Here is a 24,315-nt window from a genome sequence, read left to right on the forward strand (position 1 = left end):
CAAATAAATTGCCCACAGTTAACTTTTCCTACTCTGATTTTAATAGTCATGCGATCCCCACACAATGCAGAGAAGAACTCGCCACCTGCTAAGACCATCACTGAGCTCAAGGACTTGTGCTGAAGACTCACAGGTGCAGCCTTGCCTCCTTAACGAAAATTGCTTCCAGTTCCAGTACAATCTAACAGGTACAGCTGAAATCTATGACCTTGTCGTTTTCCCTGAACATTGACTAATGAGAGAATTTTTGTGTGTGTTTTCATTCTCAAGATTAAGAATGGAGAGTAGAATGTGTGAGTGTCTTGCATAAAAGGCTGAGGACTTGATGTTTCTAGTATCCCCTCACAGAAAGAAATGCTCACTCTTGGCCTGTCGAATCAGCAAGGCCACATAAAATCTCTGTAGTAAGAGAAGCTTAGAAAGATTTGGCAACATTTCAGAAAAATGTTGATTTAAGCCATGATAAACTGAAACAACAAAAATAACTAGGAGAGAATAATTTACCATTGAGAGAAAATGGAATCATACTGTCATAGAATTTGGCTCTTTCCTGCTTTTTATTATTTCAGAAAACTGAGCTTGTGATGTACTTTCTGTATGGGTCTGAATAAGAATGAATGCTAGGACTGGCTGGTCAGGGATGTTTTCGAGGCACTGGGAATTACATCAAGTCTAGCTGTTTGGCCACTGCTCAGCATTTTTCCAGGCACTACAGTGCTCAGTGTCTAAAACTAGAGGACTGTTATGGTTACATTGATCTGCTCCTTGCCATTCCCTGCAGCAGCAGACATTCCAAAATGCTGCAAAATGTGGAACCATGTTAAGTCACAGCATTGAATTCAATACTGACAACCAAACCACCACATGCCTGCAGAGGCAAGGTAATTGCCTTTTCTGAAAAAAAAAAAAAAAAAATCCTCACCACAGCCACGTTGACTGCTGAGATTCCTCTTGTGGAAAACCTCATAGTGACTTCTGTGGGGCTGTCTGATTGTCTTCATGGGTGAAGATGACCTGGTGTATTTGTCCTTTTTCTTTAGAGAAAAGATCTCTGGTTTTTATAGTACTGTTTCAGAAATACAATAAAACTTGCTTTATTGGAAGAGCATATCTTTGAAAGACTGATTTTACTATACATGGGTTTGCTATTCTATTCCTATTAAACTACTAGATCATCTACCAAATATGGAAAATTTCCTTAATGAGTTTTTGTGTGATCAAGGGTCTTCCTTTCTACTGACACCAAAAATAACAGTTGTTTAAAAATCAAATTAACGGCCAGGTACGGTGGCTCACGCCTGTAATCCCAGCACTTTGGGAGGCCGAGGCAGGTGGATCACGAGGTCAGGAGATCAAGACCATCCTGACTAACATGGTGAAACCCCGTGTCTACTAAAAATAGAAAAAATTAGCCGGGCGTGGTGGCGGGCACCTGTAGTCCCAGCAACTCGGGAGGCTGAGGCAGGAGAATGGTGTGAACCGGGGAGGCGGAGCTTGCAGTGAGCCGAGATTGCTCCACTGCACTCCAACCTGGGCGACAGACTGAGACTCAGTCTCAAAAAAAGAAAAAAAGCAAAATCAAATTAACTATGGGATAATTTATTCTAATTCTTCACCATCTAGTTTGTAATATGACTAGCCAAATCTGTAAAACTTTTTCTCATGATAGAATAATTTGAAAAAAATATAGTTTCTGTAACAGTCCATGCAATTTTATGTGCCTTTCCCTCTTTCTTTCCTGGAGCATCTCTTTTAACTATTCTGTATCAAATGCACTAAATGGTTTAAATGATTGGTTTTAGTATTGAAAACATTTTCAAGTTTACATAAAAGATTGGTGTCTTAGTCTGTCCTGGATACTATAACAAATTGCAATAGACTGTGTAGCTTATAAAACACAAAAATGTATTTCTTATAGTTCTGGAGGCTGGAAGTCCAAAATCAAGGTGCTACTAGATTCAGCATCTAGTGAGGAGGGCCTGTATCTCCAGACAGTGCCTTCTAGCTACATTCTCACGGGATGGAAGGGGCAAACAAACTCCCTTAGGCCTCCTTTATAAAGGCACTAATTTCATTCATGAGCGCTCAGCTCCCATGTTCTAATTATCTCCCAAAGGTTCTCCCTCAAAATACCATCACCTAGAGGGTTGCGATTTAAATATATGAATTTTGCAGGGGGACACAAGCTTCTGGACCATAGCAACTGGCATCATTTCTGGGTTGTTTTTTCTCTCAATTATCCTAAACGAATAGTTGATTCTAAAGTGGTTTTTCGTCACCATCCTGGTTAGTATATTTCCTCTTCTACTTCAGCCAACCATGAGATGGTTTCTAACAAACCATTTGGCTCTTTATCTCTGGAAAGCAAATTTAAGCAGGTAACTCACTTTTCTTTGTGTATTTGGTTTTTGTTTTGCAATAAAGGCATTGCACTATGCTTCCCAAAGCTACCTGGAAATGATTTTAGGATTATGTGTGGACTATCCTCCACCAATGCAGATAATCAAAGATCTGTTGTATTTTGCTCACATGGCCATAATTTTGAAACTCAGTATGGGTGATCCTATGCCTGTAGAGTGGAGCACATGCCAGCTGAGTGAAAATGCACCCTGTGGTCAAGGCGTCAGGACCCGCCTACTAAGCTGTGTGCGCAGTGATGGCAAGCCAGTCAGCATGGACCAATGTGAGCAGGTAATGTGTTTATATTAATATCTCACATCCAAGGCTTGTTTTTCTTAATATTGGTCTGCAGTTCCATGAGGTCCAATATAGATAACAGACTAATTTCTTCTCATCTCAGCTTAGGTTCAGTTAGAGTAAAGGGTGCCAGTATAGTACGGTTATAGCTCACTAGTTTTGAATTTAGTCAAAATGACTGGGAAAGGTCATTTTTGTAGTGGAGAAATGGGTTCATTAAAAATATATGTTTTTATTACTTATAAAATGTTATTTAACTGTACTTGTTTGCCAAACTGTTGACCTTGGGGTGACTTTAATATTTAAATATGATTCTTTTGTATTGGACAGGTGATTCATTTGCATATGTGATAATACTGTCCCTTGCATAGAAGACGAACATGGATACTTGCCATTACAGAATCATGTCAGTTTGCTTAAGCAGATAATATTTGGATAAATAGCAGAGATTTTTCTTTGCAACCTACATTAAAATGCATCCCTGCCAAGTTTCAAATTAATGGGTTCTGAATGTTTGTAATTTTATTGCCCTCCTTTTTTTCCTCTGTTCCAAACTATATGGAGTTCAGACAAAAGCTATAGTCAGAACTTTTCCAAAGAACTTGGCATTTTCTTGCTAACATGTAAATGAAAACCACTGTGGAGGCAGTTTAATAGAAGTAAAGATACTATCACACTTCAAGAATCACTTGAAAGAATCTTTCAATAAATTGGAAAAAGGGGGCCAGTTAACTCACATTTCCCCAGAAACTTCTTTAACAAACTGGCAAAATGAAAATTGGTGGCATTTCTCTTAAGAGAGGTGGAATACATCAGTGGGAATTAAAACAAGACAAACCTCTGTCACCTATCCTGACTTCGCTCTGTTAAGTATTGTCACAACACGCTCATGCTCTTTAAACCAACGGAGCAGTTGCAGACTATGTCACCAATCCTAAGAACAGAACATCTGAAATGGATTTCCATTTGGTCAAATTCTGAAACTGGCTGATAGGGCGGAGTGCTGTATACCATGATTTATTTTGACATTTATTTTGTTTAATCAGCCTCTAAAGAAGTTGACTGTTTCAGGGTAAAAAAAAAAAAAATCATTAATCTACAACTCCCAATAGGTGAGCATTGTTTATTTAGTGTATGTAATGAGTATTTTCTTTTGATACAAAAATATATAAACTATTCATTAACAGAAAGTCAGTTTCTGTGATTTCCAGATACCATATGCCCGATAAATATGTAAAAAATATCAGTTTTTAAAAATCTCAAATTATTAACATGACTAGAATATCCATATATCTCAGACAGATTATATGTCTCATTACAATAATATCCATTTCACCCACTTGGCAAGTCATTGTACTGTAATCATTAATTTTAGCTTGGTGAGGGTATTGCTAACATATAACACACATTGAATGTCCAAGTTTTCCTAAGTAAGCACACAAATAGTGTGTTATTCCTAGAGCAGAATTTTTTATTATTCTTTCTGTGTTTCTCAGGTGTTTTATTCTTTCACGAAGACCTCTGCTACCTTGGCCATTAGAAAATTTTACCATTTCCCAAGATGCTGGTTTCAGAGAGGACAAGAAAAAAAAATAAACTGTATCATCAACTTGACCCATCGTTACGACCATGATTGTATTTTTAGCCCAGGCTTTTTTATGCACTTCAGATGGGTTTCTGATTGTATTTTTATCCCCATATTATTTATTTTCTAGCTTAGCTGGCTTTCTGTGTTGGCCCTCTATGTACTTTTGGCCTATTCAGAAGCACAAAGTGCCTGAATTTGGTATTGAAGTGTCTTTCTGGTTCCTTGCTGATTGAACAACAGGACAGATCTCTGTGTAATGAGACACCTCTGCTTTCCTGGCAGCCTAATGGAGTTTAGGATTTTATAAAAAGAAATTTGGGCTGACAAGTTTTTATTTGGTAATCGAAGGGCAATCATTTTCTATGATTGTCACCAGTTTATATAAGAAAGGATATATCTCCCCACTGAAATATGGAAAGGTTAGTATCACAGAGTAAAGGAGAGTCTTTCTCGCGGAAGGACAGTGATTTGACTAAAGAGTGAGTCCTCCAATAAAGTTGTGTTTCATTTCCATTTGCAGCGTAATTTGGAGAAGCCCCAGAGAATGAGCATTCCCTGCTTGGTGGAATGCATCGTCAACTGTCAGCTCTCAGGGTGGACGACTTGGACAGAGTGTTCACAGACTTGTGGCCATGGAGGTATTGGTTTCCTCATGTTTCCCACTAACTAGTATAGGGTTTCTAAATATCTTTCAGTATGCTATAGCTTGATAAATGGCATAGGGTATGGGACCCAGCTGAAGTCAACATGAAATTGACCCACAGGGGAAGAAAACCAGAGCCTGGCTTCATATCAGTCTAGGAGAGTGAGGCAGAGGTTGCAGAATGGACCAGATAACAGTGGCAGACTCCAGAGAGGCTGAGGAATCTGTGGGACAGTGTTTATTCAGAAGGTCATAAGCTCAACAAATTGAAAAAACATGTTGGCCTCAGTGGTTTTTGGAAAAAGTAGTATGTATTATTTAACTAAAGTTGTATTATTAAGTAAAGCTGTAAACCCCCAAAGCACACCCTAGGCTGAACCTAATAGACTAGAGACTTGCTTTTCACCCATATAAATAGAGGGCTTTATTCTTCAAAATGTAAATCAAGGACACAAGTTCACAGAGGTTCTGCCACTTTAACAGGACCAAGTTACTCTGGATGGTGATATCACTTGGCACTGTGGAGATTTTATGAACTGGGTTGGAAGCAGCATACATTTCTTACATATATATTAGACAAAATTGCTCTACATTTCCAACTCATTGGAAGATGGCAGGGAAGGAAATGTACTTTCTGAGTTGTCAGTCACATCTCAGCGATAATGTTATAAAGAGAAGGGAGTATAAATATTTGGGGAAGAAACAGAAATCATTACTACACGATCCCAGAATCCCAATGGATAAGTAATGCACCATGGCAAGGAATGCAGAAGGCAATTGATACTCAGTAGTGAGGCAGGTAAGTGGAAACGGAGATGGCATTCCAGTCATTAGGTTGAAGTAGGGATCAAGATCTGGGTCCACGGAAGAGAAAGCAACAAGACCATAGCATAAAACAGAGTTGGCTTCGGATAGAACTCTGGTCCTAAAGTAGAGTTGCAATATATCATAAGGTACATGTCAAAAATTTGGAGTAAGGACCTAGGGAGAAATCCTGGTACACTGTTAGTACATCTTAGTGCATTTTGTGCTGCTATAATAGAATACCTGAGGCTTGTTAATTTATGAAGAAAATAGGTTTACTTGGCTTATGATTCCTGTGGCTAGAAGGTTCAAGATTGAGCAGCTGCATCTGGTAAAAGCCTCAGGCTGTGTCAACTAATGGCAGAAAGCAGAGGAGAGAAGGTGTTTGTAAAGAGATCACATCATGAAAGAGGAAGCAATAGATAGAAACTGAGGAAGCAAGAGAGAAATAACCCTGTGTTGCAGGAATGAATCTATTCAACGAATGAGAACTCACATCCAGGGAGGACATTAATCCATTCATGGGGGATCTGCACTTACGACCCACACACCACCCCATAGACCTCATTGTCCAAGACCACCACAAAGGGGATCAAACTTTGATCTGAGTTTCGATGGGAACAAACCAAATTCAAACCATAGCAATCCACTGGTGAATCTAAAATCTCATGTTCCTCTCACATGCAAACTACTGCCATTCCATTCAATAATCCTAAATGTCTTAACTTGTTTCAGTACCAACTTAAAAGCCCAAAATCCAGAGTCTCATCTGAGACTGAAGGTAAGTTCTTCCAGCTTTGAGTCTACGAAAAAAAAAAAAGTTACTTACTTCCAAAGTACAATGGTGGTATAGACATTTGTAAACATTCCTATTCCAAAATAGAAAAGCTAGCAGAAGGCAAGAAACAATTAAGATCAGAGCAGAACTGAAGGAGATAGAGACACAAAAAGCCCTTCAAAAAACCAATAAATCCAGGAGCTGCTTTTTTGAAAACATCGACAAAATTGATAGACCGCTAGCAAGACTAATAAAGAAGAAAAGAGAGAAGAATCAAATTGACGCAATAAAAAATGATAAAGGGAATATCACCACCAATCTCACAGAAATACAAACTACCATCAGAGAATACTATAAGCACCTCTACACAAATAAACTAGAAAATCTAGAAGAAATGGATAAAATCCTGGACACATACACCCTCCCAAGACTAAACCAGGAAGAAGTTGAATCCCTGAATAGACCAATAACAGGCTCTGAAATTGAGGCAATAATTAATAGCCTACCAACCAAAAAAAGTCCAGGACCAGATGAATTCACAGTCAAATTCTACCAGAGGTACAAAGAGGAGGCGGGTACCATTCCTTATGAAACTATTCCAATCAATAGGAAAAGAGGGAATTCTCCTTAACTCATTTTATGAGGCCAACATCATCCTGATACCAAAGCCTGGCAGAGACACAACAAAAAAAGAGAATTTTAGACCAATATCCCTGATGAATATCGATGCAAAAATCCTCAATAAAATACTGGCAAACCGAATCCAGCAGCACATCAAAAAGCTTATCCACCACAATCAAGGTGGCTTCATCCCTGGGATGCAAGGTCGGTTCAACGTATGTAAATCAATAAACATAATCCATCATATAAACAGAACCAAAGGCAAAAACCACATGATTATCCCAATATTTTCAGAAAAGGCCTTAGACAAAATTCAACAGCCCTTCATGTTAAAACCTCTCAATAAACTAGGTATAGATGGGATGTATCTCAAAATAATAAGAGCTATCTATGACAAACCCACAGCTAATATCATACTGAATGGGCAAAAACTGGAAGCACTCCCTTTGAAAATGGGCATAAGACAGGGATGCCCTCTCTCACCACTCCTATTCAACATAGTGTTGGAAGTTCTGGCCAGGGCAATCAGGCAGGAGAAAGAAATAAAGGGTATTCAATTAGGAAAAGAGGAAATCAAATTGTCCCTGTTTGCAGATGACATGATTGTGTATTTAGAAAACCCCATCGCCTCAGCCCCAAATCTCCTTAAGCTGATAAGCAACTTCAGCAAAGTCTCAGGATACAAAATTAATGTGCAAAAATCACAAGCATTCCTACACAGCAATAACAGGCAAACAGAGAGCCAAATCATGAATGAACTCCCATTCACAATTGCTTCAAAGAGAGTAATATACCTAGGAATCCAACTTACAAAGGATGTGAAGGACCTCTTCAAGGAGAACTGCAAACTACTGCTCAGTGAAATAAAAGAGGACACATGCAAATGGAAGAACATTCCATGCTCATGGATAGGAAGAATCAATATTGTGAAAATGGCCATACTGACCAAGGTAATTTATAGATTCAATGCCATCCCCATCAAGCTACCAATGACTTTCTTCACAGAATTGGAAAAAACTGCTTTAAAGTTCATATGGAACCAAAAAAGAGCCCCATATTGCAAAGACAATTCTAAGCCAAAAGAACAAAGCTGGAGGCATCATGCTACCTGAGTTCAAACTATACTACAAGGCTACAGTAACCAAAACAGCATGGTACTGGTACCAAAACAGAGATATAGACCAATGGAACAGAACAGAGCCCTCAGAAGTAATACCACACATCTGCAACCATCTGATCTTTGACAAAGCTGACAAAAACAAGAAATGGGAGTACCCTGTTTAATAAATGGTACTGGGAAAACTGGCTAGCCATATGTAGAAAGCTGAAACTAGATCCCTTCCTTACACCTTATACAAAAATTAATTCAAGATGGGTTAAAGACTTAAATGTTAGACCTAAAACCATAAAAATCCTAGAGGAAAACCTAGGTAATACCATTCAGGCCATAGGCACGGGCAAGGACTTCATCACTAAAACACCAAAAACAATGGCAACAAAAGTCAAAATAGACAAATGGGATATAATCAAAGAGCTTTTGCACAGCAAAAGAAACTACCATCAGAGTGAACAAGCAACCTACAGAATGGAAGAAAATTTTCACAATCTACCCATCTGACAAAGGGTAATATCCAGAATCTACAAAGAACTTAAACAAATTTACAAGGAAAAATCAAACAACCCCATCAAAAAGTTGGCAAAGGATATGAACAGACACTTCTCAAAAGAAGACATTTATGCAGCCAACAGACACATGAAAAAATGCTCATCATCACTGGCCATCAGAGAAATGCAAATCAAAACCACAATGAGATACCATCTCACACCAGTTAGAATGGCGATCATTAAAAAGTCAGGAAACAACAGGTGCTGCTGGAGAGAATGTGGAGAAGTAGAAACACTTTTACACTGTTGGTGGGACTGTAAACTAGTTCAACCATTGTGGAAGACAGTGTGGCGATCCCTCAAGGATCTAGAACTAGAAATACCATTTGACCCAGCCATCCCATTACTGAGTATATACCCAACGGATTATAAATCATGCTACTATAAAGACATCCACACATATATTTATTGCGGCACTTTCCACAATAGCAAAGAGTTGGAACCAACCCAAATGTCCATCAATGATAGACTGGATTAAGAAAATGTGGCACATATACACCATGGAATACTATGCAGCCATAAAAAGGATGAGTTCATGTCCTTTGCAGGGACATGGATGAAGCTGGAAACCATCATTCTGAGCAAACTATCGCAAGGACAGAAAACCAAACACCACATGTTCTCACTCATAGGTGGGAATTGAACAGTGAGAACACTTGGACACAGAGTGGGGAACGTCCCCTCTCATGGGGTGGGGGGAGCAGGAGGGATAGCATTAGGAGACATACCTAATGTAAATGATGAGTTAATGGGTGCAGCACACCAACTTGGCACATGTATACATATGTAACAAACCTGCATGTTGTGCACCTGTACCCTAGAACTTGAAGTATAATAAAAAAAAAAAAATAGAAAAATAGGCCTGAATAAAGAAATGACAGGACCCAGGAAAGTATAAAACATAGCAGGACTGGCATGAAATTTTAAATTTCTGGAACAGATTCATTTGACTTCATGTCCTGGGCACACTGGTGCAAGAGATGGGCTCCCAAGGCCTTGGGCAACCCCACCTCTATGGCTTTGCTGAGTGCAGCTCATGTGGCTGCTCTCGCCAGTTGGAGTTGAATGCCTATGGCTTTTTCAAGTGGGCATTGCACATTGCCAATGGCTTTGCAGTCTGGGGTCCCCAGGGCAGCCCTGCTTCCAGGAATCTACTAGGTTTTGCCATGGTGAAAACTGTGGCAGCTCCACTCCTGTGGCAGGTTTCTGTCCGGGCTCCCAAGCTTTCTGACACATCCTCTGAAATCTAGGTGGAAGTCAACATACCTTCACTGCTCCCCATTACAAAATTAGTAATGTGGATGTGGATGCTCCTAAAGCTTATAGCTTGGACTCTCCAGAGTGACAGCATGGTTACATCTAGGGAAGATTGAGCCATGGCTGCTCCAGCAGGAATCACTGGGATGTGGGTAGCAGATCTCTGCAGCAACGCAGGGCTGTGACGCTCCGGTCATGTCCCCTGAAACCATTCTTTCCTTCTAGACTTCTGGACCTCTGATGGGAAGGGTTGGCCAAGAAGATCTTTAAAATGCCTTCAGGGCTTTTTCTCCATTGTTCTTACCATTACCACCTGGCTCCCTTTTAGCCATGCTACTCTCTTTAGCAAAGGGTCTCTTGGCAGTATTCTTGTATTCCTTTCCTGAAGATACTGTTTCGTTCTCTACCACATGGCCATGCTACAAATTTTCCAAATCTTTCCACTCAGCTTCCCTTTTCTCTAGCAGTTTACTATAAGCAGTTAGAAGCAGCAGCAGCCTGAGCTTTGCTGCTTAGAAATTTCATCCATCAGGTATGCTATTCTTTTACTCTTAAGTTCTATATTCCACAAGGCTATAGGGCATGACCATGATGCAACGAAGTTGTTTGCTATGGTGTAACAAGGATAGTGTTTTATCCAGTTCCCAATAAGTTCCTTATTTCCATCTGAGACTTCATCAGCATGTCTTTTACTGTCCATCTTTCTGTGAGCATTTTGGTCACAACCACTTAAACCGTCTCTAAGAAGTTCCAAACTCTCCCTCATCATTTTGTCTTCTTCTGAGACCTCATCAGAATCACACTTATTGCTCCATTTATGGCAATGCAGACTTTTTCTAGCCTGCCCCTGCATACTCTTCCAGCCTGTGTGTGTTTTACCCAGTTCCAAACCCACTTTCACATTTTCAGATATCATTTTCATATTTTCAGAATTCACTCCTCAGTACCAATTTTCTGTGTTAGTCCATTTCGTATTGCTATAACAGCATACCTAAGACTGTGTAATTTATAAAGACAAGAGGTTTATTTGGCTAATGATTCTGGTGCCTGGAAGGTGCAAGATTGGACAGCTGCATCTGGTGGGGGTCTCAGGCTGCTTCAACTCATGACAGAAAGTGGAAGGGGAGCAGGCATGTGCAAAACAGTCACATGGTGAGAAAGAAAACAAGAACAAGAAACCAAGAAAGCCACACATTTTTAACAATTCTGTCTTGCAAGAGCTAATCCATTCCTGCAAGAGTGAGCACTCACTCACTTCCAAGGGAGGGCATTAATTTGTTAATGAGGAATGCTCGCCTATGACTCATATACCTCCCACTAGTCCTAACCTCCCAACCCCACTGCAGAGGAGATCAAATGTTGGCATGCCTTTTGGTGGACACAAACCACATCCAAACCATAGCAGGCAAATTAAACAGGGGAGGAGATGGGAAGAAGAACTGCAGTTTGGAGAGATCATAATTGGGAGGGGAGGATGAGATACCAGGACCTTGATCTGATTGTCAACCACAGAGATTTGAGAGCAGTTTTCTAGAAGTTCTCATATTGGACCACTGGCACTAAGTTATGGACTCATCTATAAGCTACTCACAAATGGATGTGCTGATGTTGTTGATAATTATCTTCTTTAGTTGGGACTGTGTGAGAAACTAGGTATGACTCATGATTAAAAAGGAGCTCATCTGTGAACTCAACTGTAAGGTCCTAGAGAGGGCAGGGCCAAAAACGGTAACCAGGGTACCTATTAGGAAAATGTGACTAAGAAAAATTGACAACTACTTCTACAAAGAATGTTACTCATAATGAAAACATGGGAATTGCAATGTCCAACAATAATATGTAATTTCTTGCACAAATGAGAGCAAAGACCTTGTGGAAATGAAATGACAGGTCTTAGGACTGAGATTACAGTGATTAACCAATAGTTTGTCAATTGTTTTCAGAGGCAGCCAGGCATGGTTTCCATTGGGCATCCACTTTAAAGTTGTATAAATCTACGTGCGAATGTAGCTGTTTAAGCATGTACATTTAGCTAAATCTTTCTGAGTCTCTGATTCTTTATCTATAAATTGGAATTTTGCACATGTTAGTGGTTTAGTTTTTGTTGTGAGAATTAAATGAAATTAAGTATTAAAAGACACCTGGCATAGTAACAGACACATCATGAGTGTTTAGTATATGTGAGTTTTCTCCTCCATGTTCCTCTACCTGTCTGTAGAAGAGAGGATTTTTGGAGACTCCATAGGATCTTTTAAAAATTATTCCATAGACACAGTCACCCTCATCTGTCAATTTTATATCTCATCCTTTTACCCCTCTCCAAATTCTACACACTATATTCGTAGCCTATGTGATATTCTAAAAATGAATATCTGACCAAGTGTTTTTATGTTGACATATAAGTCATTCATCTATTTATTTATCCATAAACAAATACATACGTGTCAGTTATAGTCTTATGTACTACGAGATCAGCACTGGGGGAAAAAAGGCAATTTCCCTATTTTTATGGAGCTTAAAATCTATTTTAGGGACAACAGAGAGTAAACTAACAAGTTAGTAATAATGTTCATTGATGAATCCACAAAAGACATACAAATGAGAGGTGTTGTTTGCATCAGTGATGTCTTTCATTGAAAAAGTTGGTTGCTCCTCTGTCCAGAGAGACCCACTCTGGATATCCCACTGCCATAAGCACTACAGTGTTGTCCTCAAGGGCCACTGCTGGGATGTTTGTTTCTCTCAGTAAGAAAGGATAGCATGGAAAAGGCAAGAAAGAATAAAGTCCTGTATTGTGAACATGGCCCACGGGAATCTTCAGGATCTCCCCTGTGCTGTCTCCATCACCTTGTACTGCCCTGCCAGCTCTGTCAGTTCCAATATACTACATTTCAACCACACCCTTGATCAAATTATGCTTCTTCTCACCTTGCCACTTTTCCTTACATGGAGCCTCTCACCATCATCCCCGTGACTGCCTCCTACGATTTTTTATCATGCACGAATTGAATCCATTTTCATGTCTCTCTTTCTAAGGGGCCAATGACCCTGTTTGTATTCTTCGTGGGTAAATCTTCACAGTTGAAACACAGTTCTTGGCACACTGAAAAAATTTTATTATTGTCATTGCCTAGATGGTTCTGGACCATAGAAAGAAAGCTGAAAGGGGAAGAGCTTGCATACTAGATTGCAAGCCTTTACGAATAAGACTCCAAACCATAAGTTTAGTATTAAAAGATCACTTAAAAATTGTGAACAGTTCTAGTAGTGCTGTGGACTCATCAGACCCTGTTGTCTACTAGACCCCGTTTATCTACAAACAACAAAAACCCATGCAAATTTGAATCTTACTATTCAGGAGTTCTAGGCAGCTATAGTCTGAGCTAAAATTCACCTTTCTCCAATCGTTAGAATAATAAACAAAGACGAAAACAAAACACAGATTTCACAAGAAAAGTCCTTGTGTGAACTAAGGCATAGAAAGACTAGCGAAGAAATCAGGTTGCATAAAGTACTTGGAAATCATGTAGATGGTGTCTATTGGCATGTAAGTATGGCATCAGTTACACATCACCTCTGGCTAGTTTCTAAGGGTATAGTAGGATAATATTTGGGCAGGATGGTGCTATAGCTCTTGTGACTAGTGTTTTCTTTGCTAGGCTGCTCAGTGTTCAATCTCACAAGCATTTTTTGACTACCTGTTCTATTTAACGTCCCATGTTAAGACCTTCAGACAAAAATATAAAGATGAGTATTTTCTACTTGTATTTATTTGTGCCCAACCTCTATCTTTTTTTTTTTTTTTTTTTTTTTGATACAGAATCTTATCCTGTTGCCCAGGATGAAACGTAGTGGCACAATCTTGGCTCACTGCAACCTTTGCCTCCTGGGCTCGAGCAGTCCTCCCACCTTAGCCTCCCAAGTAGCCGGGACTATAGGCACATGCCACCACACCTGATTAAATTTTGTATTTTTTGTAGAGACTGGGTTATGCCATGTCACCCAGGCTGGTCTCAAACTCCTGAGCTCAAGTAATCTGCCTGCCTCAGCCCCGCAAAGTGCTGAGGTTACAAGCATAAGCCACCCTACCCAGCCCAAGTCTCCAACTTTAAAAACAAAATTGAGTGGTACAAAGAGGAATAGAATATATGGCCCTTGAATTTTTAAGCACATACCCTCAAGACTGTGCCAAGGCAGCCTCTGTGGGTGTATCATGTTATTCCCTACCATCCCCAAATGTCGTCCCCATTCCAGCCTTCCTGCTCCAGTCTGATGGCACCACTCTTCCCTAACCATCACTCCTGTGGTAGAGAATAATATTATTAAAATAAGATAATTCTGTCTTTAAATCATGCTTGAATCCTCACAGAGCACAACCTGAAAAACAAACAGTAAATGAATAGCAGTAATCAGAAGCAGGAATGTATGGTACAGATGAACTTGTTTCTTAAGGGACCAAATTGTGGAGCTGCAAAGGTTGGAGACTATCATTAGGAAACTATCAGCAGCTCGCCTGTTCTAAGACAAAGTGCCAGCAACTGTCTTGTGTAGGAGCCGCTTTCTCTTTTCGAACAGGTTGTAGCAATAGGCAGAGACGACAGGAAGAGGTAGAGTTTATTTAGTCACATTAAAGTGGGCATGCGAGTTACCTGGGAGTCAAACTTCAGCAGCTGCAATTCTCAGCTGATGTCTTTATCAAAAACAAAAGTTCACACAATTATCTCTGTTTCTTTTTCTTTTTTTCTTTTTTTTTTTTTTGAGAGGGAGTCTTGCTCTGTCGCCTAGGCTGGAGTGCAGTGGCGCGATCTCGGCTCACTGCAAGCTCCGCCTCCCAGGTTCACGCCATTCTCCTGCCTCAGCCTCCTGAGTAGCTGGGACTACAGGCGCCCGCCACCGCGCCCGGCTAATTTTTTGTATTTTTAGTAGAGACGGGGTTTCACTGTGGTCTCGATCTCCTGACCTTGTGATCCGCCCGCCTCGGCCTCCCAAAGTGCTGGGATTACAGGCGTGAGCCACCACGCCCGGCTATCTCTGTTTCTGCATTCGCAGAGTTGTTGGGCAAAACCTGGTGTGCTGGATGTCCCTTATGCTTCCCCATGAGCCACACTTCATCATCGAACCCACAGAACTGCAATGATCTGAGGGGAAATTTTGAATGAGCTCTTACTTTGTTTTCCAAGTGTCTGGATTGCCTCTTTAATGTACACCTGATGCTTGGCATATACTTTTTAATTGTGTTAAAGATTTCAAGGTCAGAACAGTTTGAATCCAATTTATTTCAATTTAGAGAGAGACTGATTCTAAGCTTCCACTAAGGGATCTTTTTAGATAGATTTCAAAGATCAAAGCTTGTAATAGAAGAGCTTAATATTTGGATTAGTCATGTTTTTTTGTCTCTTGAATTTTCATTAGTTCAGTAGGATATAGAACTCTCTAAATTTAGCATATCATGAATTATTCATAATTATTTAACTGATAACACTCTAAGAATGTTATTAAATCCAGACTAGGATTTCTTTGTATTTTATATTTTTATTTTTATTATTTTTATTATTTTCATTTTTTATTTTTTTTTATTTTTTTTTGAGACGGAGTCTCACTGTGTCGCCCGGGCTGGAGTGCAGTGGCCGGATCTCAGCTCACTGCAAGCTCTGCCTCCCGGGTTCACGCCATTCTCCTGCCTCAGCCTCCCGAGTAGCCGAGACTACAGGCGCCCGCCACCTCGCCCGGCTAGTTTTTTTTTTTTTGTATTTTTTAGTAGAGACGGGGTTTCACCGTGTTAGCCAGGATGGTTTCGAACCCCTGACCTCGTGATCCGCCCATCTCGGCCTCCCAAAGTGCTGGGATTACAGGCTTGAGCCACCGCGCCTGGCCGTATTTTATATTTTTAAATTTAATGCATATGAGTTTATAATATTTTTATAGCATATGACCCAGCCTACTTCTTGTGTTTCCCAGATGGCATATAATTTTTCTGTTGACTCTAGCCCATAATGAGAAAATAATTTTGTATTAACTCCAAAACACAACAACAACTTTGTGATTTCCAGCTTTTTTTTTTTAGGTTTCAAGGGCAAGCCAGTAACTTTAATTTTTGGTGTCTGCATCCAATTTGATCAATGTGTGGTATTCTTGACTGGGGACAGTCTGTCATAATAATTCAGCCTTATTTACTGTATAAAGTAGTTAGTTCTTATGGAAAAAGAACAAGAAGCTAGGTGGTGGAATGAAAGAAAAACAATAGACAAGAAGTTCAGAGATCTGGGTTTTAAAGTCAGCTTTTCCATGGCAAGTTGTAGGATGTTGGACTGCTCACTTATCCTGTGTAGAACTCTCTTGCACTGTTTTTATCTATAAAATGATGAAATATGAGAGTGATTGCTTTTTAATACCTGTTGGTCAAGGGTATAATTACTGATGCTAGGAGTATGTTAGTAATTCTTCACAACAGTACTATGAAGTGTAGACCTAATTTTACAGATGTAATGATAGGCACTGAAGTAATCTGCCCAAGGTTACATAGCTTGTCAGTTGTGGAGAATGAATTTGAACCCAAGCTCAGGTGTCTCCAAAGACCCCATTTGTTCTACTGTGATCCTGTATATCTGACACTCTGTATCATTTATTGTGTACATGGCCCTGGGTTGCGTGCTATATCACTATAAAAATTATTATAATTTATGGGTATATTTGAGAATAAGCAGATAAAATGGGTCATAGGTGGGAACACAAAGGACAGTGAGATATATTAAAGCTTTGAGAAGTGCCCCTGAATTTTAAACCTTGTAAATAGGTTCTTGCCTCACAACCAATAATGTTGCATATTATGTAGTTTATCTAATAGCTGCAAATCTTACAGAGGTAATGTGTGACTCTGATGGTTTTCTCTAAAAAGAGTGGGAATATTAGCTCCAAGATTTGCAAACTCACTCTCTCTGACCCTCTTGCATCCCATGAAAATGGCTCATTGTGGGTATTGCTGCTGTTTATAGATATTACAGTGGTCCCTCAACTTGTGTTAGTTTTTAATGGAACTGAAATGTGATTTTTGAAAATAGAACTGAAAGTAGTGGTCAGAATGCATATACATACTCTACTACTGAAAAGTCTGGAGTCATATCCAAGCAATGTCAGAAATGCCTAATCTTCTGCCATCAAAACGTATCTAAGTCCCTTGACAGCACGGCCTTGACTTCTAAACTGGTGGTCTTGTTACTTCCCATGTACCTGGCAGAGATGTGATCCTGGCTGGGACTAGAGTCTGTTTTGCTCTGAAAAGCCTATAGAATGTTTATCTTAAGTTGGATCTTCTCTAGGATAACAGGGTATCTGGAGACCTGAAGCAATTTTCATATAAGCCAAGGAATTCCTCTATAGGGGAAGCTCATGGACTGTATCTCTTGGTGTAGAATTACTGCTGTGTTAACACCACACACGTGCTAAAGAGCTGTCTTTAGTTTGCAGATCAGGACCATAATTTTCTTCCACTCTGCTATACTGGAAAATAGCCTTGATTCTAAATCTATATCCACCAGTAATATTTAAAATAAATTTTGCACTTAAAATGAACTTGGATAAAAATTCCTGATATTTGTTAAGAGAAATGAAAAGTACAGCTTTAACCACTTTTTAGTAGATGTCCTGCCTAAAGAGCCACATGACATTAATTGAGCATTTTATACACAACCTGATTTTCGACTACTTTCAGAAATTTACTCTGATGAGTACCTGAAAGCAAATAAAAAAGTTGTCATAGGAGAAAGGTGTTAGCACAGTCACCTTCATTACTTTTTGCTAAAGAAAATATGGAGTGTACAAATACATATAACAAATTTATTGCAAAAGATAGATCTAAGTGCAATTCTCAAACTAGTTGGAGTGGCCTAATAACTAGAGCATAGTATCTGATACCTAAGAAATGGATTAGATGAGATCTATTGGAAAGCATATGCTTTTGGAGCAAGACAAATCTTTGTTTCAAACCTTCTACTGTATCATTTCACAAAAAATATTTAAATTCTGTGAGTCTCAGTTTATCATGTGTTAAGAGATAATATTAATAACTATGTCCTAAACTCAGCCTGAAACTGGGGTTGTTAAAGTGATTTATGTGACTCGGAGAGTAAGGGGAGGAACTATCAGGGGCAGGAAAGTGAAGAAAGCAGGATAAGGAAGAGAAAAAGCTAAGCAAGAATGTATGACATCATTTGTATATTAAAACACATTGTATTCCCTCAATTAATTTAGCGCCTCCCTCCATAACAAGGAATGCTTTTACAATGACAAAAGGTATCATACAATAAAATGCCTTAAACACAGAAACACATATGACTAAAGTTAACTTAGATTGAATATGACCATCTACTAATGAGGTTTTGTTAGTATTCCTTTGCTTCTTTTTCACTTATGTTGTCATCCGCTAGTATTTGCTATTGTCTAGCACTAGGTTGCAGGTACCCAATGCTTAAGAATAAATCCATAGGGGTAAATCCCTTGAAAGCGAAAATCTTTTATTCATTAACCTGATTTGGGGGTTCTTATCAGGAACCATTAACTTGAGTTAAGTGACATTGTATCCTATTCTGCATGGTGTTTTAGTTGGCCAACCCCTTCTAGATGTTGGCTTCTGGGTGACCATTTTCTGTCAATGATTGTGCATAAACTTTGGAAATTTAACTTATGTTCAAAAGAAGTAATGTCCAGATGGAAAGCAAGCCAATAATAATGATATTCATAGACACGCTGGAAACTCAAAGTTACTTCATATACTACTATTATTGCTTTTATATATCTACGGTGCCCTGGAGTTTATAGGTACATTTATGTAAATTGCTCAGATATTTTATTCAATGAGCTGTTTGTTTCCAGTCAATAGGAACCGTCTTGAACAATCTCTCTATTATTCTTATATTTCCTTTTCCATTATCTCTTACGTATATACTTTGCCTGGGCCGTATCCAAATTGGCCGAAGCTATCAAAACCATAATTTCCAGTAAATTCAGTGACTATGTGTCAGGGCCACAGAAGAATTGTTGTTTACAGCATGTCTCTCTAAAGGGCATGGTGACTGGCTACTTTGATGGGAAAATATGGTCAGAATAGGGAATTACTGCGTTTGACTTCCTTTCTTTTTCTAAGTGTATACGTTGACAAATGTTTACCAGTTTTGAGATTTGTTTGAATTGCTTAAAATTTCCTACATTTACTTTGTCAGTGGAGCCTCAAGAGGGAAGTTTGACTACTGCCTAGTTAAGTGGGAATATGATCTAGTCTGATATGCTTTAAACCTGTATGCAGTCACTGGGATTGGCCCCTCTGTTTCTGTTTTTGTTTCTACAACCTGTATACCATTTCTAAAGATCTTGCCATTCAATCCTTTTTCTTTCATTGCTAGTGATTATTGCTCATATAACGATAAGCTTAATATCAATGTTGTTTATAATGAGGTCCCAGTATTCTCCAGGGAAAAAGAGGAAAAGGCTCAGAGAGGAGAATTACTAGCAAATAGCAAATCTACCCTACCATGATTTAGGTCTTTTTTAACTGGAAATATATTTTATAGGGAGTGTCTTTCTCTGTTTTGTAGCCTGATGAGTGCACGAATAGAGAGCAACTTCTGTTCCTTCATCTCAACGGGCATTGCTCATTCAGCATATTGTCAATATTTATGATTGAATTTAGTTCCCAGCTGATACCTATTGTCATGTCTTATGCTGTTATTGGAAAACACAAACCCAAGCAAGACAACTCCAGAGAGTTTCCAAGGAAATTCTTCCCCTCTGACTTTGAAAGCAGGAGGATATGTATGGCGGCAAGCTTCACTATTACTCTGAGAACAGAAAGAGTCCAGGATACAGTGTTAAGGGATTTGATGGGTTGGGACCTGGCTGAGTAATTATGTATTTTATAATTTTGTGCATTTACTATAATAAGCCCAATAAAATATAGGAGACACAGGTAGCATGCTTTATGTGCTCATTACAGGCATGTTTCAGGGTCAGTTCTAGGAATTGATATGAGAGTATTTGTTAAAAATAAATGTTTAAGGCCAGGCGCGGTAGCTCGTGCCTGTAATCCCAGCACTTTGGGAGGCTGAGGCGGGTGGATCACGAGGTCAGGAGATCCAGACCATCCTGGCTAACACGGTGAAACCCCGTCTCTACTAAAAATACAAAAAAAAAAAAAAACTAGCCGGATGTGGTGGCAGGCGCCTGTAGTCCCAGCTACTCAGGAGGCTGAGGCAGGAGAATGGCGTGAACCCAGGGGACGGAGTTTGCAATGAGCTGAGATCGCACCACTGCACTCCAGCCTGGGCGACAGAGCGAGACTGCGACTCAAAAAATAAATAAATAAATAAATAAATAAATAAATAAATAAATGTTTAAGAAGAAAAAAATAAAAGCATCTACTATATTTAAAATATTCCACAAGTTTTTTTGTTTTGTTTTGTTTTGTTTAGATGGAGTCACAGGCTATGGTGTAGTGGTGCGATCTTGGCTCACTGCAACCTCTGCTTTCCAGGTTCAAGCAATCTTCCTGTCTCAACCTCCGAATAGCAGAGTTTATAAGTATACACTACCATGTCTGCTAATTTTTGTATTTTTAATAGAAATGGGGTTTTACCATGTTGGTCAGGCTGGTCTCAAACTCCTGACCTCAAGTCATCTGCCCATCTTGGCATCCCAAACTGCTGGGATTACAGGCATGAGCTACTGTGCCCAACCCCTTGTGAGCTGGTTTTATATAGTACTTTTTATTTGTATAACCTATGTGACACACATCCAGGCAGTCCTCATCATCTGATATTCTTCACCTGAATCTACATTATTTTGAATTCCACAGACAGCCAAACCCCTCATAACATCAAAATATTCATGAATAAACTTATCATTTACAGAACCTGTACCGAGTCAACAAGCTTTCTCCATTAACACACATGTTCTGTCATTGCAAATCAGGGGATTTGTTGATCTATCTTTATCTGTAAATTAAATGTGTGTCCACCACAAAGGGGATACACTATGGAGTGATCGTCACACCAAGAATAAAGTGAGCCCTTGGAAAACTGATGATCATTGACTCAACAGCCAAAGACTTCATGTTCAAGCTGTGAAAGTCAGTTATGAAACATCAAGATCTCTTACAGCTGTCATAAAATTATGTAAGAAATATCAATGACCAGTTTATTTGTCCTAATAATGAGTACATAATTGTAATCATAATATATATACTTGTGGATATTGGATGAAATAAACCCACTTCCATTCTTTTTAGTTTCGGAAAAAAAGTCTCATTTAAATATTTTTTACTATTTATTTTTTTTTATTTTTTTTTATTTTTAAATTTATTTATTATTATTATACTTTAAGTTGTAGGGTACATGTGCATAACGTGCAGGTTTGTTACATATGTATACTTGTGCCATGTTGGTGTGCTGCACCCATCAACTCGTCATTTACATCAGGTATAACTCCCAATGCAATCCCTCCCCCCTCCCCCCTCCCCATGATAGGCCCCGGTGTGTGATGTTCCCCTTCCTGAGTCCAAGTGATCTCATTGTTCAGTTCCCACCTATGAGTGAGAACATGCGGTGTTTGGTTTTCTGTTCTTGTGATAGTTTGCTAAGAATGATGGTTTCCAGCTGCATCCATGTCCCTACAAAGGACACAAACTCATCCTTTTTGATGGCTGCATAGTATTCCATGGTGTATATGTGCCACATTTTCTTAATCCAATCTACTATTTATTTAAAATAATTTAATTCCTATTTAAAATAGCTTCACTTTTAAGTGGCATTTGTTTCTAACATGAATTATCTTCAAGTAATAAAGACGTTTTGTATTCTCAGTTTTATTTTACAGAAAATTTATGCTCAGAGGAGTTAAAGTACTTGCATGTAGTCATAATCGTTTACTAGTTGTTAATTGGAGAGAACTGTTTCCAACTAGAAACTTTTAATGCCCATTCCAGGCCTGTCTCCACCATATATCAGGTTTATTTTTTAGCTTTCTATTTTTTTTCTATAGATATGAGGTCTTGCTGTGCTGCCCAGGCTGGTCTCGAACTCTTGGACTCAAGTGATGCCCCTTCCTCAACCTCCCAAAATGCTGGGATTACAGGCGTGAGCCACTGTACCTGGCACATCAGCTAGTTTCAAATTCTCTTTCTCTCATGTTCCATACCACACCATACTTTTACCTTTAATTTGACCACATCCTCCACTGCTTTCTCTCTCCCATCAAAACTCATCATTGCCAAAACAATTCCTTCTGGCTCCTGCTGTTCGGAGTTCTTGATAGAACAATTATTGCTGAGAGATAGCTGATTGGTTAAATATTCCATCCTTTCTGAGATCTGGCATCTCAAGTAATACTTGACCACTACCCTGGGAGGTGGCAGGCCCCTTTATTGGGAACATCCACATTTTTTATTTGAGGGATACATTTTTGGTTCTTTAACTCATACAATCAAAACATCCTTGACCTAAATAGAAAAGGAAACATAGAGACAACAATTACCCAACAGAAGTATCAGGTCTAGTAATTTTCTCTTACACTTGCATGCATTTATTAGGAATATTTTTTGTTGAACTTTAACATGAAACAATTAAACACAAAATACATCAAAATACAGATTTACTATATGTTCCTTGGTTTCAAAAAATATTCTTGGAAGTAATAGGCATTGTCTGGAAATCTTCTCTTTGTGTTTGGATACCAAAAGCTAGAGAAACCATATAGCTGTGCTTCCGATGAATGATCTTGAGACTTCATTATTTTAAAAAGTAATAGCATCATTTTTTTTCTTTTGCATTTATTAGATTTTCTCTACCTTTACATCCAGCAAAACTTATCTGTCACCTTAATGGAAATAAATAAAATGATTCTATAGTACTGGCCCTCAGCATGCCATCAATTCAAGACAAACTGGAAGTTATTTGGTTATAATGAAATAGAGCCTCTTTGGCTGTGATAAAGGTGACACCACATTGTCATTATCCTTACAAAGATGGATGGCACAGCCTGCAATTATAAAGACATTAGGATAATAGGTATTTGAGTCAAGAGAATAAACATTAAAGTTATTATAAAACTTGAAGAGTATTTAAGCAAAACTGAATGTGAAATCTTGTGCTAAATGTGTTCATCTGGCAGGGACAACATTTGATGTGAATGACATCTGACCTGTATGATTTGAGTGATTCTGGGAAGAACATCTGTGTAAACATATACACTCCATGCAAGAGCTCTGTGCCTGGAGTTGCAGAATGAGCCCTTGCCTATATTATCACTGAAAGAAATTTTACCACTGATATAGTTTGGCTGTGTCCTCAACCAAATCTCAACTTGAATTGTATCTCCCAGAATTCCCATGTGTTGTAGGAGGGACCCAGGGGGAGATAACTGAATCATGGGGGCCAGTCTTTCCTGTGCTATTCTCATGATAGTGAATAAGTCTCACGAGATCTGATGGGTTTATCAGGGGTTTCTGCTTTTGCTTCTTCCTCATTTTTCACTTGTTACTGCCATGTAAGAAGTGACTTTCACCTCCCACCATGATTCTGAGGCCTCCCCAGCCACATGGAACTGTAAGTCCAATTAAACGTCTTTTTCTTCGCAGTCTTGGTTATGTCTTTATCAGCAGTATGAAAACAGATTAATACAGCAAATTGATACCAGTACATTGGGGCGCTGCTAGAAAGATACCCAAAAATGTGGAAGCGACTTTGGAAGTAGGTAACAGGCAGAGGTTGGAACAGTTTGGAGGGCTCAGAAGAAGACAGGAAAATGTGGGAAAGTTTTGAACCTCCTAGAGATGTGTAGAAAGGCTTTGACAAAAATGCTGATAGTGATAAGAACAATAAAGTTCAGGCTGAGGTGGTCTCAGATGGAGATGAGGAGCTCGTTGGGAACTAGAGCAAAGGTGACTCTTGTTATGTTTTAGCAAAGAGACTGGTGGCATTTTGCCCCTGCTCTAGAGATTTGTGAAACTTCGAACTTGAGAGAGATGATTTAGGGTACCTGGTGGAAGAAATTTCTAAGCAGCAAAGCATTCAAGATGTGACTTGGGTGCTGTTAAAAGCATTCCATTTTAAAACAGAAACAGAGCATAAAAATTCAGAAAAATTCGCAGCCTGACGATGCAGTAGAAAAGAAAAAGCCATATTTTTTTGAGGAGAAATTTAAGCCAGCTGCAGAAATTTGCATAAGTAATGAGGACTCTAATGTTAATTCCCAAGACCAACGGGAAAATGTCTTCAC

General features: G+C 39.1%; 1 protein-coding gene across 3 annotated transcripts in view; it reads left to right on the forward strand.

Moving 5' to 3' along the window:
* THSD7B (thrombospondin type 1 domain containing 7B) overlaps positions 1-24,315 on the forward strand; it is a 907,474-nt gene that overhangs the window by 844,836 nt on the left and 38,323 nt on the right. For all 3 annotated transcript variants that reach the window (XM_065525431.1, XM_074008583.1, XM_074008582.1), the window contains 3 exons: positions 47-188; positions 2,576-2,691; positions 4,806-4,923. In XM_065525431.1, the coding sequence (XP_065381503.1) occupies positions 47-188; positions 2,576-2,691; positions 4,806-4,923 (376 nt within the window). The remainder of the gene's footprint in view (positions 1-46; positions 189-2,575; positions 2,692-4,805; positions 4,924-24,315) is intronic.

Source organism: Macaca fascicularis, chromosome 12 (genome assembly GCF_037993035.2).
Source record: "Macaca fascicularis isolate 582-1 chromosome 12, T2T-MFA8v1.1".
Lineage (NCBI taxonomy): Eukaryota > Metazoa > Chordata > Mammalia > Primates > Cercopithecidae > Macaca > Macaca fascicularis.